The sequence below is a fragment of the Psilocybe cubensis genome, chromosome 4 (genome assembly GCF_017499595.1).
Source record: "Psilocybe cubensis strain MGC-MH-2018 chromosome 4, whole genome shotgun sequence".
NCBI classification, from domain to species: domain Eukaryota; kingdom Fungi; phylum Basidiomycota; class Agaricomycetes; order Agaricales; family Agrocybaceae; genus Psilocybe; species Psilocybe cubensis.
Window position 1 is genome coordinate 2,606,781 of NC_063002.1, and position 16,890 is coordinate 2,623,670.

Genomic DNA, 16,890 nt, shown 5'->3' on the forward strand with positions numbered 1-16,890 from the left:
ATGTCGATCTTTTTTGCTACACTAAATCTAAATAACCGAAAGCACCTCCGATAATCGATAACTACGGAATGTCCGCATCCTCGACGAACGTGCGCACCCCAGCATTAAATTAACACTTTCCTCAGTTGCCATACTCGAGCGGGCAGGAGGGTCACTGGACACTTTTCGTGCTTCTCTACCTGATCATAGGCACAACGATAGCAAAATACATATCCTGAAGGCAACGCAGTCGCATTATTGATGGCTTTCTTGCAAATCGGACAGATCCCATAGGCCGTTTTGTCGAAGGGGATACCCTGTGGATGAGGAGGTAGCATACTTGGTGGTGGAATTGCGGGGCCTTGAGGCGAGACCGATAACGCGCGAGCAGGAGATCCAGGCGAATACCACCATTCCAAAAATTTGATGAAAAAGATCGCTGTAGGTAACAATAGACGCAACGAGTCCAACAGAAGACGCGGGGACCTTAAAAGAAGTTGTTTGAGCCGCGTTGTTAATGTGCGCTTCGTATCTGGAGATATCTTCTTCTGTGCAGCTAAACTTGCAGCTCTCTGGAACGTGGGGTTAGTGAAAAAATTCGCTGGCCAGAAATGCAATGCACTTACAAAGTCTTCGATCCCCAATCTTCGAATATCTACACCTATCCAGCTCAGCCATGGACGGTATGAAGGTTTTTTGTCAAAGAGGTAGGCGATATTCCACAACAATAGCCAAAGTTCCAGAGATGTATTGAGATAGGGGTAAGCGGCTTTAAAGACGCGTCTGAACCGCCCCTTGAAGCTCTACCATTTGATCAGAAAAAGTTTCGCATATTGAATCGCATGCCATACCTGGTCAGTGAGAGCTTGTACTTGTCGTGCATCTAAACCTTCGTCGAGGATGTCGGAACCAACTCCTCCTCCAAGTTCCTCGAAATAATCCTGGGCTTTCGCTCGGAGATATGGCACGCCTACCTAAAGTCGTGGTATCAAAACACTGTTATTATACAAACTTGGAACAAGAACTCACCAGAAACAGTAGCGACCGCCATATTTCCTGACTTCGAAGCTTTTCTCCACTTGGTATCCCTCCAACAGCAGCTTTCGCCCTTTCGGTCTCGATGAATGGTCGGCGCCTCCTTTTCAGGCCATAAAAGTTTTCAGCGAAAGAAGCATCTGTTCAATGAATTAGAATCTGCTTCAAGTAGAAAAATAAAATTGATTCAACTATGAGATCTGAGATAGTGTCGCTCAACTATCAACATGACAAGAGCGTAGAACTCCTCGTGGCGGTTCACTACACGCAAAAGGTAGCGTGGATAACGTTGGGCGAAGACCTAAACGTATTGATAGTATCAAACATACAGAGTCGAAATAGTATTCATTCATACCGCAAGGACATATTTCAGAGCGGGCTGCAAGAGGTCGCGCAATTGCTCTTGTGCCAGGAGTTCGAAGAGAGATGGCTTCAAGGGGTCTATCCCATTGTCATTAAAGAACTCCATGTTGTCGGTGGGTTAGTGAGATGTGATAGATGAATAACTATCAAGATAGTGTGTCAATGTCTTTCCATCGAGTAGAAAAGCAGCAGCGGAGATAGACAATGTGAAACTAAGTCCCGAGAGCATGAATTGGTGAAGAACCGTTATTTCCGGCGACAATCAAGCGCGGGTAGCCGGCCACTAAAAGGGCGAGCCGCTGAACCAAATAAAGCCGGCGTGATATACATCACGTGTCTGTAATAGTAGACTTGACGGACGCGTCACCTTCGCATCGACTCTGCTACAACTCTCACTTTTCATCATGGTAGATATTGCCGCTGTGTACTCATCGACGTGTATCTGACGATTTGAGTCAGTTTAGAAACACATACGATTCCGACAATACCGTTTTCTCACCACAGGGACGCTTGCATCAAGTGGAATACGCTCTCGAAGCAGTTAAGCAGGGATCGGCTGCCATTGGATTGCGCTCAAAGACACATGCAGTTCTGCTTGCTCTCAAAGTGAGCTGATAGAATCTGCGCTGCACTCTCGATCATATCATCTGACGAAGCTTTGAATGCTTAGCGTTCGACAGGCGAGCTTGCGTCCTATCAACAGAAAATGTTCAGGATAGATGATCATGTTGGTATCGCTATTGCTGGATTGACCTCCGATGCTCGTGTGCTAAGGTATGCGAGTCATCCATGCACACCCTTTCTGTAATCTCATCAAAACTATCTGGCTGTGAAGCAATTTCATGCGTCAACAAGCCATGTCATCCAAGATGGTTTTCAACAGGCCTATTCCCGTAAATCGTCTGGTCTCGTCAATTGCTGATAGTGAGTTGCTTAAATATGTCACATCATACATACTAATTTTCTTGGTGTTGGACAGAGGCACAAGTAAATACCCAAGAATATGGACGTCGCCCATACGGTGTTGGATTCCTCGTTATTGGTCAAGATAACAGCGGCCCCCATCTTTACGAGTTCTCTCCATCAGGAAACTCGTATGAATATTATGCCATGTCGATCGGTGCCAGAAGTCAGAGTGCAAAGACATATCTGGAGAAACACTACGAAAAGTTTGCTGATTGTGAGTTCCTCAGCAGCTTTACCTTTTTGGTGTGAAAAGCTGATTTTATTATCAAGGTTCATTTGAAGATCTAGTCCGTCATGGGCTTCATGCTTTACGCGAGACTCTTCAACAAGACAAGGAGCTCAATGTAAACAACACATCGATTGGCATCATTGGCCCAAAAAGCGAGCATGAGAAGTCAGAAACTCCCGGTGGCGCATTCCGAATCCTTGAAAATGAGGCTGTTGAACCGTTCCTCCAGACAATGCGCTCCAAAGAGGAACTCAAAGAAGAGGAGAGACAAGCGTTAGATGCATCAAAGGCGGAGGAAGCAACAGGAACAGCGGCACCCGCAGCCGACGATGATGTACAAATGTCCGGATAACTGTATTATATCTCTGTTTGAAATGTTATTCTCTTTGCTTTTCGTCTATCCGACTTGTCTATCGAACTTGCTAAGTTAAATATATAAGTGTATGGTGGCTATAGGTGGTGAGTTGTGGATGTCAAAACGAAATGAGTATTTTGGGTGTTGTTCGGCGTTTTGCACTGATTATGTTTTCTTGCTGTTCGTAGCCGCTTGTTTGAGAGTTCGCCAAGCTCTTGCTGCCGCGCCAGGTCTTCGCATGGTAATTAGTAGGTGCGCCATGGCACTAAGCAGCATAACGCTTCCAGCTTGGTGGGCGGCGGCTAGAGAAACAGGTACAAGATAAAGTAGTGTGGAGATGCCCAAAGCGACTTGGATATTTGCCATAGCGAAAGCGGCTTTTGTTGCGACAAGGGTAAGCGGAGGCAAGGCAGCACGAAGGGCAGGGCGGAATGTCTGCAAGTAGAGAGCAGCTGTGGCAAAGTAGGTGGTGGTGGCCTAGAATACGAGCGATCAGTATGACAAGTGAGAAAATAATCAAATTGCCTAGACGTACCAATACGCGGTGATCGAACTGAACGGTCGTTGGATTCTCGAAAATGTTGCGCCACCATGTATCAGACTTGTCTTCGTTTTTAGCATATGCTGGGGAGAAAAGTTCATCTGCTGGTGGTGCTAGGCGCCCACCCATAAGAGGAAATTCATTGTAGAGCAGACCGGCATCCAAGCCAGCAACGAAGGCGCCTAAGACAACAGATTGATATGAATGAATCTCAGCAAATAAAGACGAAATACAAACCCGACAAAGCAGTCAAAAATACCAGGCACGTAATCGCCCAAGACTGTCTCTTGAAGGATTTGAGCAACGGGTTGGAAAGAATTCTGTTAATTCTGCCGGAGCTTCCGCTCCATTTGGCGCCGTTGGCGTACTTGTAATCCTTGATCACAGCCATACCTGTGCCAAACATACCAAGGTAGAGAAGGAACGCCATCCCGAGATGAGATGCGAGGCGGTATTGGGACACCCGGGGCACAGCTCCCGGTGTTTCCATGAGGGAATCTTCAAGACCTGATTTAACCATGTACCATCCAAGAGCGCCTTGTGCACCTATGAGCAATGCTAGTCCGGACATACGCAAAGTCATGGAGCTGGGAATTTGCTTTCTGACGGCGAAGTAAACCAGCGGTCCGACAAAGACAAGGCCAATCAACCGGCCTAGGACACGGTGACCCCATTCCATATAAAATATAGATTTGAAATCTTCCAAGGATATCGAGTGGTTCATACTGGGTGTAATAGTATCATACGGTTAATCACGGTGAAAAAGAACAGGAAAGGTACATACAGCTTGAATTCCGGGGTAGCCTTGTATTTGTCGAATTCTACAATCCAATCATCGTGAGACAGAGGGGGCAAGATTCCTGTTATAGGCCTCCATTCCGTTATGCTGAGGCCAGATTCCGTGAGACGAGTTACGCCTCCGACAACGATAATTCCGAGGACCAAGACGGAAGAGGCCATTAACCATCTCCCAACTGCCGGCGAAGGAAGAATAGGAAGGGGGGCCGGGGGCTCTGTAGCTTTTGTGGCTTTTGCTTGCTGCCATGGTTTATTGCAGTGAAGGAAACGAACCGATGTGGTCAATCCCGTCGCAGGACGCCTACTTACGGCGCCTAAAGTGGTGAGTGGTGTCGACCATTGCACGCGACTGGTGGTAGATATGGCACGCGTCTGAGTCGCTCGAGTGCATGTCCTGAAGCCAGCCAACGCATTGAAGCGTATCGCACTCCGCGATACACCCAGCAACATGATGGGTCCAGGGGTTGAAGGAGTAGCAAAGCCTGGAATCCAGTCCGGCACGGATTCACCAGAATAAAATGATCGACGGCACGCGTCTGTCAATGACCAATCCACTGCGGGCAATGACTGCTGTAAGTTGAACAAACAGCCATTGTTTTACATGTTTTATGTAAGTTCAGCTGTAAGTTCAACATACAGCCTACTTACACTCAAATATTCTCCTTTTATGGAAATTATTTGAGTGTAAGTCATGATGTATGTCGAACTTACAGCTGAACTTACATAAAACATGTAAAACAATAGCCGTTTGTTTAACTTACAGCAGTCGTCGCCCGCAGTGATCGGAAGCGTGAAATTGCTTACCTGCAAGGGCCTAGCCTCAGCCAGCCTGCCCCGCGCCGCCATGAACTTTCTCTCCCGTCGTCTCCTGTCCCCCCAGGTCCTCTCTATTCGTCGTTCTTGGTTGTCAACGACAGCTACATGGAGCTCTGCTACTTCAGCTACCGCCTCTACGGCTCCTCCAGGGCTTTCCGAAGGTGAACAGGTCATCCATGAGAAGCTCACCGCCAAATTTGCACCTTCGCAATTGCAGGTACAGGACGTGTCGGGTACGTGTATTGAACGCTTGGGAAGTGCTACTTATTCAATCTGACACAGGTGGGTGTGGGACATTCTATGCAATAACGATTGCAAGTTCTGCTTTCAAGGGATTACCAATAGTGAAGCAGCACAAATTAGTCACCGAAGCTCTCAAGGCAGATATTGAGGGATTCCATGGCCTCCAGGTGATTGGTTATTTCTTGCTTCGGATTTATTCTACTAACAAAGTTTTTTGTAGATCAAAACAATATCGACGTAATTTAAATGCCTTCACTTAAACGGACCCCACTAAATACAATGGACGCCTGCCGCACTTAGAGTGGATCTAACAGGCAAATATCCAGGGATTTTAGGTCCAACTTATACGGAAAACGCTGCTCATCTACCGTATTGCATACCTAATATTCAGTAGCAACCCTATGCACAACCAACTCTATACCAAATTTAAAGATGAAGATCATCGCCAAAATTTCCTGCAAATCCAAGGCTGTTCCCCGATTCAGGTAGATGTCATCCTTCAATTTATCTTAAACAGCTGTATCAGCGTTATAGCCTCCCGATTGTAAATTTGTCGGTTAGGGTCGTCCAGGACCTGTGGAGGTTGCTATGAACAAGAAGTGAGAAAACAATGAGAATACCCTTGCCTCCTTCCAGGTGAAATGTTTCTTTAACATTCCAAAGAAACGTTTGTCCGCCTGATTGAACACTCAGTTTCATATATTTACATCACGAGTCGAAGGACTGAAGTTACCTTTCTTCGCTTTTTGTAGCAGAAATAGATCTCATTTTTTGAATCCGACAGATCGTTGAGAGTTTGGACGAGAAGAGGAAATGCAGGCTCGAAATACACGCAGTCGGCTGCAAGGATGATATCTGGACGAGGTATGTCTGCTGGTATTGGAGACCCCCTTCAGTATAGTGGCAAATACTTTCAGGAAACGCGTTCTTCAGCCCTTCAGCAACGAGAAAAGAACCAACCAATTGAGCTCAGCTACGATGACTTTGTCTTCCAGTTTGTTCAGAGAGACGTTCTGTTTCATGATGGGTAGCAACGGACTAGTATATTCCAACGAAGAAAGTGAAAATTGGACGTTAATTAAGAGGAAGAAAGAATCATGGTCAAGAGGGAAATCAACGGACGCTTGGTCAGTTATCCATGTTTTCGCATCCCTCAGAGCACCAACGACGAGGCCGACAAGACCCGTCCCGCTTCCAAGCTCGAGGATGTTCTTGCCTCTGATATAATCTGGACCGCGTTGGACGAGATAGCTGGCTAGAATCTTTGCCGGAGGTCATTTAACTGCAGCGGACTGGGCGAAACGACGCAAGTGCACCTGTCCGGCTGGCCATGCGAGACCCCCACACCCTGGCGCAGCATCGACGACGAGAGATGTGGAGATAGGAGAAGGTATCGAGGGCCATGTATGTGCAAAAGAAAGGGTGAGGAGGCCGTCGTGCACAGACTGAGATTGCTGAGGGAGAACAGTCAACAGTTCAGAGAGAGAACCTGATGGACGAGCCAAACCGTCGGAGGCGATGATGCCCTCCAATTCACTGTCGTCCATGAGATGACGAAGAGGATCGCGGCTGTCGAGGATCTCGTCGCGGAAGAACTCATTCTCTGGAAGAGATGAATCTAGTTGCAGCATGATGGACGAAAGATAAATGTGATCAGCGGCTATCTTTGGCTTTACCGGCACGAGGCAGCCTCGGAAATCGCCCTTTTCATTATAGACCTACACGAAGTAATATACGAGTCGGCGTAATATATTCTAAAAGCCTATCGAGCGCTTATTTTACGTATACGAGATGTGGCTGAGTTTTCGGCGGACTCTTATCGGCGTGTAAACCAGCCACAGCACAGGACTAGTGCATCCCGGGGGTTCTAGCAGTATCGTAAGGATTGTCAAAAGGGTAAACATAGAATAAATGGTCGAGCTCTCAGTACGGAGAGCAAGAGTTCCGAATGCAAATAGCGGGGACGAGGAGGAGGCATAAACATGTGCAACGCGATCAAAGTTATTCCCAGCTTCGCACGTACTTTGAAGCAGCAACTCCTCTTGACATTCATTTTATCTCTCTTCCCATCCATTCTCTTCCCTTCATGACTGTCCCTGACCTCCACCAGGTTACTTTTGTCTGGTAAGTCCTCTTCCTCTCTTTTTTCCTTCTTTTTCATGCTCCATAAATGTTCTAAATACGCGTTTATCCTCCCAAAGGCCGCATCCCGAGCCCGAATCCGTCATTGTCACTGGTACTTTCGACGAGGTTTGTAAGACCGATGTAAACGAGCCGGCGACGTCTCAGCTTATCTCTTCTCAGTGGTCTGGGTCCACACCGCTCACCAAAACCGCTACTGGTTTTGAGGGCACCGCAGGCATTCCCTGGGGCCAAAAGATCAAGTACAAGTTTATCGTGGACGGCGAATGGGTCACCCACGAGGACCAGCCAACAGAGACAGACCCCGGAGGTTTCGTCAATAATGTGTATACCGCGCCCTCAAAGCCTGTGGACGAGGCCACTGTCGCTCCAACTGCCTCCGACTCCGACTCCATCCCCGTCAAAGATGAGGCTGAACCCACAGAAAACGGTCACGCTACCAACGCTAACGGCGCTGCTCTGGCAGAGGTCGCGCCCCCAGCAGATCTATCTGCACAAGTTCAGCCAGTAGAGTCTGAGCCGACCAAGCCTGACGTTGCTGAGGCCTCTCCGACCGAAGAGGATAAGGTCGTATCCGAAGCCTCAGATAAGCCTACGAACACTTCTGCAACTGATTCCCAGTCGTCTGCTGACCCCCCAAGCACCGAATCTACACCAGACGACGTGGCTTCTGGTGTTGGAGCCGCTGATAACACCGCGGTTGTTGTAGAACCTGTTAACACTCAAAAGGTACACCTCAGAATACATGGTTCATCTAATTATAAACTATGACCGTATATTAATGAATCTCTTCCCGTAATTTCTATAGATTTCCATCCCAATCCCCAACGTCGACGACGCCTTCAATGTCCCAGAAGACTCCCAGACGGCTCCCAACACAGCTGCACCCCAGTCTGCACTCTCGACGAATACCGTGTATTACGACGCCGAGTCACCTTTATCACCTGTTGCTCCCATTGTGCCTATTCTCATCGTTCCAGTCAACGCTGCTGAAAACAACACGGTCGCTCCTTCGGAGCAGGAGGTTGTTCCGGCTCCTGTCGCCGAAGTGGCTGTAGCTGAAACGGCAGTTCCAGAGCCTGGACTTGAAGCTGCTACACCTGTTGCTGAAGAGCTTGCTGCCGAAAAAGTCGCTGTTTCTCCGGAACCTGGTGTTCCCGCTGTTGAAGTCGTCCCAGAACCCGCTCCCCAGACTGCTGCGTCATCCGAAGAAGCCGCAAAAGTAGAGGAAACCCCAGTGGAGAAAGCTGTAGAGGTTCCTATGCCTACGGATTCAGCAGTCGAGTCTGAAGCTGATGCCACGCCTACGGCTACCGAAGAAGCATCGACCATTGTCGAGTCTCAACCAGAAGTTACTGAAGAGGTCGTCCCTGAGCCTGAAGCTGTCAAGGAAGTTGATACGGTCGCGACTGAACCCGAGTCTGAAGCCGATGCTTCAACAAAGACTTCTGAGCCAGTCGCTGTGGCAGACTCAGACCCTGTAGCTAAGGAAGCCGAGCCTGTTACTACCCTAGAGGAAACAAAGCCTGAGCCTGCTGCTGCTGCAGAAGAAGCGAAGCCTGAGCCTGTTGTTGCTGTAGAGGAGGCGAAGCCCGAGCCTGTTGTTGCTGTAGAGGAGCCTGAGCCTGCTGTTGCTGTAGAAGAGGTTAAACCCGATCCTACAACTTCAGAAAAGGCGGCCTCAGAATCTGCTGATATTGGCAGCAAAGAAGTCGATACAGCTGTCGCAGAAGAAGTTGTTGCTCCTGCGCCAGTTGAAGCTGGACCCACAGAAACCATTTCTGAACATGAAACTCCTGTCGTAGCTACAGAAGCGCCTGTTGTACCCGCTGTTGAAGAAACAATCGCACCCGTTTCCGAAGAGCAAGCAGCACCTTCGGAAGATGTTGCACCCACAGTTGAGGACTCAGCTTCGCCCGTCGAAACTGGAGAGCCGTCTGCGCCTGCTGATGTTGTCGCTGAAGTTAAAGCAGAGGAACCTACCTCATCCGAAGCTGCTCCTACTACCGACATTGCTGTCGAAGAACCTATACCCAAAGTCACAGCGGAGGAGCCTATACCACAGGAGGAACCAGAGGTGAAGGTGGAAGAGCCTGTTACCAGTGAGCCTGAGCCCGCTCCTGTCGTAGAAGCAACGCCCGAGGTCGAAGCTGATGAAGTTGCCGTAACTGCCACATCGAAACCTGAGCCTGAGCCCACACCCGTTCCTGCACAACTTCCTGTACCTGGCCTTCTTGCATCAGCTGCTATCCAAAACCACCTCGCTGAGATCAAAGCTAATGAGGAGACTGTTGCTGCTGCTGCCCCAGAAAGCTCAGAGCCTGCTGTAGAGGAAGCAAGCGAGGAGAAGAAAGGAACAGATCAAGTCGACTCTGCTGCAGGTGTAATTGCTGATAAGGAAGAAGTACTCACACCTACAGTCATCGAGGTTCCAGAGCCAACGCCTGTGGCTGAGACCAAACCCGAGGTGGTTCCAGCCGAGCCCGTGTCTGCTCCCGAAGCTGCAGAGACAAAGGAAGAGGTTGCTATTCCAGTGGTTGAGGAGACCGTTGTTCCCCCTGTTGATGCTGTCGTTGCTGAACATTCAAGCGCTGCGCCACCTGTGGTTGAGGAAACTGTTGTTCCACCTGCGATTGTGCATGCAGTCGATGAATCTATCACTACACCTGCGATTGAGGAACCTCTTACTGCAACTGCGGCTGCAGCAGATAGCCCGCCTGCTGTCGCTGAAGTATCTGCCTCCGAAGCGAAAACCCCTGCTGCCACTGAGTCTAAGGTAGTTGAGGTATCCAGCCCTACACCTGTTCCCGAAGCTCCAGTTTCCGAATCTGTCCCCGCTCCCACAAAGGTAGAAGAACCTGAAATTGTATCTGTACCAAAGGAGGATGCACCCGCCGCTGAGGTTAAGGCAGAAGAGAAACCTGCAACCAGCAATGGCACACCTGTGACACCCGCCAAAGTCGAAGAGCCATTCCCATCAGAGTCAAAAGATTCACCTCCATCTTCAAATGTGAACACAGTCCGCAAGAAGAGGACCTCTATTTTCGGAAAAATCAAGAATCTTTTCTCAAGTGATAAGGAGGAGAAGAAAGAAAAGAAATAAGCGATTTATGTAGCATTCATTATTTTCATTTTGCCCATTCCCAACGAACTATATCATCTGACGGCGGATATCTGGAAAACGATTATATGGTTGGACACGTTCTTTCTTGGCTTATTATTTTTTTTCCATCCAATCAAAGTATCTCACTATTATTTTTTCCGCAAGTGGATGGCGATTTCTAACCATAGCATGTCGGCATTCTGATACGTGGTGTACATTAGTCTTTATGATTTCTTTGGTGTAATGTCCGTGTGTGTTGTTAATTTTATATCCCATTCAAAACTTGTTTGATTTATATTCATCGGCGCCTATCCGATTATCTCGAGGACAACACCTATAATATAACATCAGCGGATGTCAGGCAAGTTCAAAATCATATGTACATACCTGCCGCAATTGTTTCACCACCTCTTCTGATCAAAATTCTACCCATATCTTTATTGACGGCAAAAGGCTCTATTGCTATCCCACGGGTTGTCATTGTAGATCCCGACACTTTTGTGCCACGCAAGGTAATCTCGACTTCAGCCGAAGTATTCTTGGTTAATACACTGAGTGTCAGGCACGTAATTAGATAAAGAACAGTAAACAGAACGAAAGAATTAGTACCGAGGATTGGATTTAATAGCTTTCCCAGTAGCGCGGTCAATAGTAGTAATTAATTTGGATGTTGTTGCAGGAACATCGCGCGAGTGATGATAGAGTTCCACCTAGCGTAATGTTAAGAGCCAGCCTTACTGATATAAAATGTGACATACGGAAGTTCCAGCAGTGATTGGGACCTGAATATCGAATACAATAATTCTGGCAGTAAATACGACGGCCAAAGGTACAAGATCTGTCGGAGGACAGAGGACACTGCCAGTATGAAGATGGACAGGGTCTATGGCAGTCAGGTGCAGTACAACGTTTGACCCAGATGCAGCCCATGGTACAGACTGATCTTCGATATCAATGCCTAGACACCGTCATTCAGTTAGTTGTTAATTTTTCGAATAATGTATGATATAAATATAACCTTTGACTATAGCTGTCTCGTCTCCGGGCAAGACTCTCAACTTTTCGCCTACCTGGACGACCCCACCGCAGAGCCTGCCTGAGACAGAAGCGCCAAGGTTTTGCCTCTTTGAGATATTTGATATCGGGACTCTCAACGGAGAAATAATATCTCTGGCAGGAGGCACTAACACATCTGGGAAGTGTAAGAGTAATCAAGTCGCACAGTTTTCATCCCCAAATAACATACCAAGAAGATCAACCAGTGTGGGTCCTTTATACCATTCGGACAATTGTGCTCCTAATACTTTGTCCCGACCGACCAAGTTTATGCCTTGGACAGCACCCACGGGTACAAACTTGGTTTTCGAAGGCTGAAAACCAGACTGTATGAGGAATGGACGTAGTTCCTCGCATATTTCTTCATAGCGAGCCCTGCTCCATTCGACCTGCAATACAAGAAATCAAACTTCTAAAAAGAGATCTGAATCATCAGTACACTGACCTGATCAAGTTTATTGACAGCTACAATAACTTGAGCCACGCCTAGACTCCTGACTAGCAACAGATGTTCACGAGTTTGTCCACCTTTTTGGAAACCGGATTCAAATTCGCCGGTCGTGGCATCGACTACGAGAAGGGCGCAATCTGCCTGTGATGCTCCTGATATCATATTTGGGATAAAATCTTTATGTCCCGGGGCATCAAGAATAGTGATTTGTCTATGAGGCGTCTCTAAAGATTGCAAAGCAACATCCATCGTTATTCCTCTAAAAAAAGTCAACCCCGTCATATAGCGCGCCAAAAAAGAAATTCGTTACCTTTCTCGTTCCTCAACTGTTCCATCGAGGCCCCACGCCCAACTAAAGCTACTCTTTCCAATTTTGTCGCTACCTCGTTCGTTTGCCCGCCTTGTTTTTTCATCGAGCTTTCCAAGCTCGTACAAAAGCCGACCCATGAGGGTAGATTTTCCGGCGTCAACATGGCCTAAAATAAAATATCAATAACAAGTTCCAAAACACTCACAAAAGGGATAAAACCGATGACTACGAGGCTAATCCCCTTTTTCCCATTAGCGCTTTCAGCATCTAGCAACCTCTTTGCTTCCTCTAGAACTTTATCGCGGGCCAAGATCATTTTAGGGGGTTCTTCTGCAATAGTGGAAGATACATCAACGTTCTCATTTAAATTCAAACCTGCCATGTCCAAATTCTGCTGATCGTTCGAAGCCTTTCTGAGAGGCGTCGAGGTACCAACAGAAGGTGCTTTCTTAGGGCCTTTGGCTGGAGATCCCACCGGGGTCGAAGCACGCGAACTAGTAGCAGATCTCTGAGCCATTTTTAAAGCTTTTTCGCGTTCTTTTGCAGCTGTCAAAATTTGATTATTACACATAAAACTTGTCGCAAAGAACGGTGAAACATTAAAAGATAACAAGAAAGAAAAGAAAAACAAGGGGAGCCAGAACAAGAGTCACGATTTTGTTATCGCTTCGGAAACCTTCGGCGTAGATAAAGTAGAAGCCTTTTTCGAGCCGGGAGTAGCCTTTTTACGGGCGTTGAACACGATATCATCTGGACTTGGTCCATCGAAAGCAAATACTTTGGATGTTTGACTAGCAGTCTGAGAAGCATGTTTCGGGGACGTCTTCGGTGGTTTCCCGTGCCTTTCCTTGTCCTTATTTTTGCGCCTCGCCTCTTTATCTTTTCCTCGATCTTTTGAATTTGATTCGTCATGGATAAGCACAGATGCAAAGGCAGAAGGCGACGCACGAGCGCGGGTCGTCCCAGGAAGAAAGATGGGCGATATTGGAGGCGCACCGTCATCTTCTGAAGGAAATCCTGAATTTATTGGTGTTTTCTCTCCTGCCCGTTTTATTTTTAAAGCCAATTTAGAAGGTTTAATATCCGAAGGAGATCCAACCACAGAAATTGGGGATTGGATAGGCACAATGTCAAGCTTCGGGATAACATTGGATTTAGAGGGGTCTGTAAGACTGTACAACGATTGGTAGGACGTAGTGATTGCAGTGGTCACAGAAGAACCATTGGCGATTGGTGTAAGATATTCAGTGGTGGTCTTGGGAAGCTTTGGCACCCTGCTAGCATCGACCGTTTGCTGTGCCAGCATCGCAAGTTTAGAGAGAGGACGAGAAGGAGAGGATGCTGAAGTGTTGTCATACGGAAATGATTTGGAAGAGGCTGTTTCAGACTTCTTTTGGGCAAGTAAAGCTAACTTCGAAAGTGGACGGGCAGAAGGCGACGATGTCTTCAGCAGTGAAGAGGCAGCGGCAGGGTTTGAGTCTCTGGGTGTTGGAGTTTTCGACCGTGTTGAGTCCCCATCAGCCACAGGAGACTGTGGCCTTGAGGCTCTCGGAGTATGTTCCTTGTCCACAGCCTCAAGCTTTATAGCTGTTTGTATGGCCCTTCGGACGATGGAGGATGTGGAGTCATGAATGCTCGAATCAGACGATGATGAAATGTGGGACGGTAGAGGTGGAAGTTCTTTGGAAGATGCCACGGAGCTTGGGGGCCTTTCAGACAGGGCTGATGGTCGGAGTGCGGGATATGTTTTAATAGAACCCATGACAGATGTACCGGAAGACCTGGAGCTTTCACTTCTTGAACTGATTGTGCTCGCTCTTGAACTTGCTAATTTAGATAACTTGGACTGTGCTTTCCCTGTCGTGCTAGGCAAAGATTGGCTGGGAGTCGGAGGTTGCACCTGAATATGTTCACTGGACTTTGAGGTTAAATCAGGAATCGATGGTATATCTTTCAAAGATATTTGGTCGCTTGATGTAGGAGGATTGAGAGGGTCTGGAGGCGAAATCGTGGAAGAATTTGAAGGGGGAGGATCATAGATAGAAAGTCTCTGGATGGCAGAACCCGAAGGTGATGTTCGGCTTGTGTTTGGGTCTTGTAGATAATGGTGGTCTTCCAGTGACCCCTCACGATCTGATTCAACATTAATACACAATACTTTGGACAAGTGTATGGCGATATCTTACCTAACTCTTTGCCATAAGATGTGGTATTACTTGAAACGAATGAACGCGGAGTTGTTGGAACAACAGACGGTTGTACAGAACGCCAGAGCATGGAAGGTTCAGTCCTCTCGGTCCTTTCTGTGATAGTGCTGAGCCTATGGGGACGCGTTGAGGCCGGGGAACTTGCAACAGCCAAGTATGCCTGGTTGTCAAAGCCAGGTTGTTGTTGAGCGAGAAATATGGATGGAAGACGTGGCCGTGTTTCTGTTTCATGCATCCCTTGTTCACTGTCTAGTATTTGAAAGTTTCCAGAATGACTGTCTTGGTAATACTGATAAGATCCTCCAATATTATCCGTTGAGGGATCATTGACATGATCGCCCCAGTCCCCTAGAGCATAGATGAGCAAAAAGTCGTGAAGATATATTCAAATACGGTGGGTAGGAGAAATGCACCTTCTCAGTTGATATGTTTCTTATGTCAAGATCAACAGACTCGTCGGGCGCAGAATTCACCAAAGAAAGAAGGGGGATATAAAGCATTTATTTTTAAAAGCTCACCTTTACGTTCTTTGGCCTGTTGCCGTCTTTGGCGTTCCTCTGACCTGATCATTAGATTGCGCATTGCACCCTCTGCACAAAGTTACGAACCAAGAGCCCATTCGATAGTTTTCTCGATGTCAAAGTAGTATTCCCAGAGAACGTCCCTTATTTCGTTGTCCGAGAAGCCTGACTGAGATTCATCGCCGATAACCAATTTCACCTGGTCAAGCCCATCTTCCATTCGAGCTTGGTCGAGTTCAGCTTGGACCGACGCCAACATATTTGTATCGTGCAGACCTTGTTGATCTGGCGTCATATCGTAATCACCGCCGTCGGATAAAGCGTCGTCTTCAAGTTCATCTGCGATGCGAGGCATTTCAGACTTGTTTAATGTGGAGAGGATGAAATGCGTTCACCCTGGATGTTCATATTTCGGATATCCCTATGTCTCGACATGCTTGATCTTGATACTAAGTTGCCAATGAGGATATAACCAAAGCTTGAAAGTGCATAACATACAATATGGTAGGCAGAATTTGTGTTCTAGTTTAACAAGTTGTAAACAGAGTGTTTCCCCAATGAAGGAATACGGTCACGAATCCCGGTGCTTATCACGAATTGAGCTCCTAACGGCCTGACAAACAATACACAACACGTTCCTGACAGCTCGTCTGAGCTTCACGCGTCGCCCAACTTTTTTCCAAACAACATTGAATACCCCGTATCCATAATGCTCTCCGCAATTCGTGTATCTGCCGCGCGCTCTTTTACTGCTCGTGTGCGTATCCTATATTGCTCGTCCTATATTCACCGTGTAGTCTAACCAGCCATTAGTCCTTTTCTTCGTCCAGTCGCGCAAGTGACCTCTCCAAATTGACGCTGATTGGTAACCTTGCGAGAGACCCAGAGGCCCGTCTGACCAAAAACGACAAAGAATACATAACGTTTGTGTTTATTGATAGAATTCCAACATGCCAAACGACTGACTACTTTTTGCTGCAGATATACGGTCGCTGTTAGGAATTCAGGCCCACCTCCTGGTCCAGACGGAGGTATTTTTTTTTACTCTTAACTGGATACTGAAGGGCATGCTAAATCAATTGCTTAGAGCGTACCCGTGGCTCCACCACTTACCACAGGGTTCTTTCCTTCAACGATGGCTCTAACAAATATCTTCGTACTTTGAAAAAGGGTAGTCGAATCTATTGCGAAACAACCTTCGAATTGAAAGAGCCAGCTCCTGATGCCGACCCATCCACTCCACAAGGACAACGTCAAATCTTCCTTCGACATGGTATGATAGCGCCCAACCAATCCAATATCTTTCTTACCAACGCTTTTATAGAGTCCCTCAAAGTAATCTCTACTCCCAAGCCCCAGGAACATAGCGAGGAGTCGACTGAAGACCGGTCCTTTGTCTAAGCTCAGTTTGTGATATCTTACGAAATTAACCTATCATCAATGTTCTTCATTGTGGATGAAGGGCGATTCAGGCCGCTGCTCCATTCCGCTTGGCCCTGGTAGCTCTGGTAACCAGTCCTGTATTATAAGTGTGAGCTCGTTCATATAATGGTTAATTTGCAAATTATCACCTTGCTTTCCTGATGAAATACGGGGTCAGGCATAGTTGGTGCGGGCGTTTGACTATCGCGCCGCAATTTGACTAGGTAATCACGTATGGTCGTTGACACGAGCTTAACCGTGCAGACTGAGTGCTTCAAAGTACATCGTTGTCGACGGCGACATTGGACTCACATTATGGTCTTCTTGTGATGACCCTGAATAGCAGGCGACTA

General features: G+C 47.3%; 8 protein-coding genes across 8 annotated transcripts; 3 read left to right on the plus strand and 5 right to left on the minus strand.

The window, feature by feature from the left end:
- Positions 1 to 104: 104 nt before the first annotated feature.
- JR316_0005053 (Peroxisome assembly protein 12) lies at positions 105 to 1,483 on the minus strand (the record flags this gene model as incomplete). Its single annotated transcript, XM_047890817.1, has 6 exons — positions 105 to 551; positions 606 to 782; positions 831 to 953; positions 1,009 to 1,154; positions 1,207 to 1,315; positions 1,370 to 1,483. 6 exons carry the CDS (start codon positions 1,481 to 1,483, stop codon positions 105 to 107), a joined length of 1,116 nt encoding a protein of 371 aa, XP_047750578.1.
- Positions 1,484 to 1,781: 298 nt separating this feature from the next.
- On the plus strand, positions 1,782 to 2,924 carry JR316_0005054 (Proteasome subunit alpha type-1; the record flags this gene model as incomplete). The annotated part of the gene is made up of 6 exons (XM_047890818.1): positions 1,782 to 1,784; positions 1,837 to 1,983; positions 2,048 to 2,151; positions 2,213 to 2,301; positions 2,357 to 2,557; positions 2,614 to 2,924. The coding sequence occupies 6 exons, from the start codon at positions 1,782 to 1,784 to the stop codon at positions 2,922 to 2,924; spliced, it is 855 nt and encodes a 284-aa protein (XP_047750579.1).
- A 168-nt stretch (positions 2,925 to 3,092) lies between these two features.
- Positions 3,093 to 5,256, minus strand: JR316_0005055 (Cytochrome c oxidase assembly protein COX15; the record flags this gene model as incomplete). The annotated part of the gene is made up of 5 exons (XM_047890819.1): positions 3,093 to 3,404; positions 3,463 to 3,650; positions 3,706 to 4,193; positions 4,253 to 4,836; positions 5,071 to 5,256. 5 exons carry the CDS (start codon positions 5,254 to 5,256, stop codon positions 3,093 to 3,095), a joined length of 1,758 nt encoding a protein of 585 aa, XP_047750580.1.
- Positions 5,257 to 5,824: 568 nt separating this feature from the next.
- Positions 5,825 to 6,956, minus strand: JR316_0005056 (Protein-lysine N-methyltransferase EFM6; the record flags this gene model as incomplete). The annotated part of the gene is made up of 6 exons (XM_047890820.1): positions 5,825 to 5,899; positions 5,946 to 6,002; positions 6,059 to 6,215; positions 6,286 to 6,363; positions 6,448 to 6,587; positions 6,642 to 6,956. 6 exons carry the CDS (start codon positions 6,954 to 6,956, stop codon positions 5,825 to 5,827), a joined length of 822 nt encoding a protein of 273 aa, XP_047750581.1.
- A 455-nt stretch (positions 6,957 to 7,411) lies between these two features.
- JR316_0005057 (Signal transduction protein MDG1) lies at positions 7,412 to 10,570 on the plus strand (the record flags this gene model as incomplete). Its single annotated transcript, XM_047890821.1, has 3 exons — positions 7,412 to 7,449; positions 7,527 to 8,196; positions 8,276 to 10,570. The coding sequence occupies 3 exons, from the start codon at positions 7,412 to 7,414 to the stop codon at positions 10,568 to 10,570; spliced, it is 3,003 nt and encodes a 1,000-aa protein (XP_047750582.1).
- A 308-nt stretch (positions 10,571 to 10,878) lies between these two features.
- On the minus strand, positions 10,879 to 12,904 carry JR316_0005058 (HBS1-like protein; the record flags this gene model as incomplete). The annotated part of the gene is made up of 9 exons (XM_047890822.1): positions 10,879 to 10,904; positions 10,958 to 11,121; positions 11,180 to 11,280; positions 11,329 to 11,528; positions 11,589 to 11,762; positions 11,817 to 12,015; positions 12,072 to 12,336; positions 12,388 to 12,553; positions 12,607 to 12,904. 9 exons carry the CDS (start codon positions 12,902 to 12,904, stop codon positions 10,879 to 10,881), a joined length of 1,593 nt encoding a protein of 530 aa, XP_047750583.1.
- A 132-nt stretch (positions 12,905 to 13,036) lies between these two features.
- On the minus strand, positions 13,037 to 15,470 carry JR316_0005059 (uncharacterized protein; the record flags this gene model as incomplete). The annotated part of the gene is made up of 4 exons (XM_047890823.1): positions 13,037 to 14,520; positions 14,574 to 14,942; positions 15,113 to 15,151; positions 15,203 to 15,470. The coding sequence occupies 4 exons, from the start codon at positions 15,468 to 15,470 to the stop codon at positions 13,037 to 13,039; spliced, it is 2,160 nt and encodes a 719-aa protein (XP_047750584.1).
- Positions 15,471 to 15,824: 354 nt separating this feature from the next.
- JR316_0005060 (Single-stranded DNA-binding protein rim1, mitochondrial) lies at positions 15,825 to 16,516 on the plus strand (the record flags this gene model as incomplete). The annotated part of the gene is made up of 5 exons (XM_047890824.1): positions 15,825 to 15,872; positions 15,929 to 16,038; positions 16,097 to 16,146; positions 16,203 to 16,388; positions 16,440 to 16,516. The coding sequence occupies 5 exons, from the start codon at positions 15,825 to 15,827 to the stop codon at positions 16,514 to 16,516; spliced, it is 471 nt and encodes a 156-aa protein (XP_047750585.1).
- Positions 16,517 to 16,890: the final 374 nt, after the last annotated feature.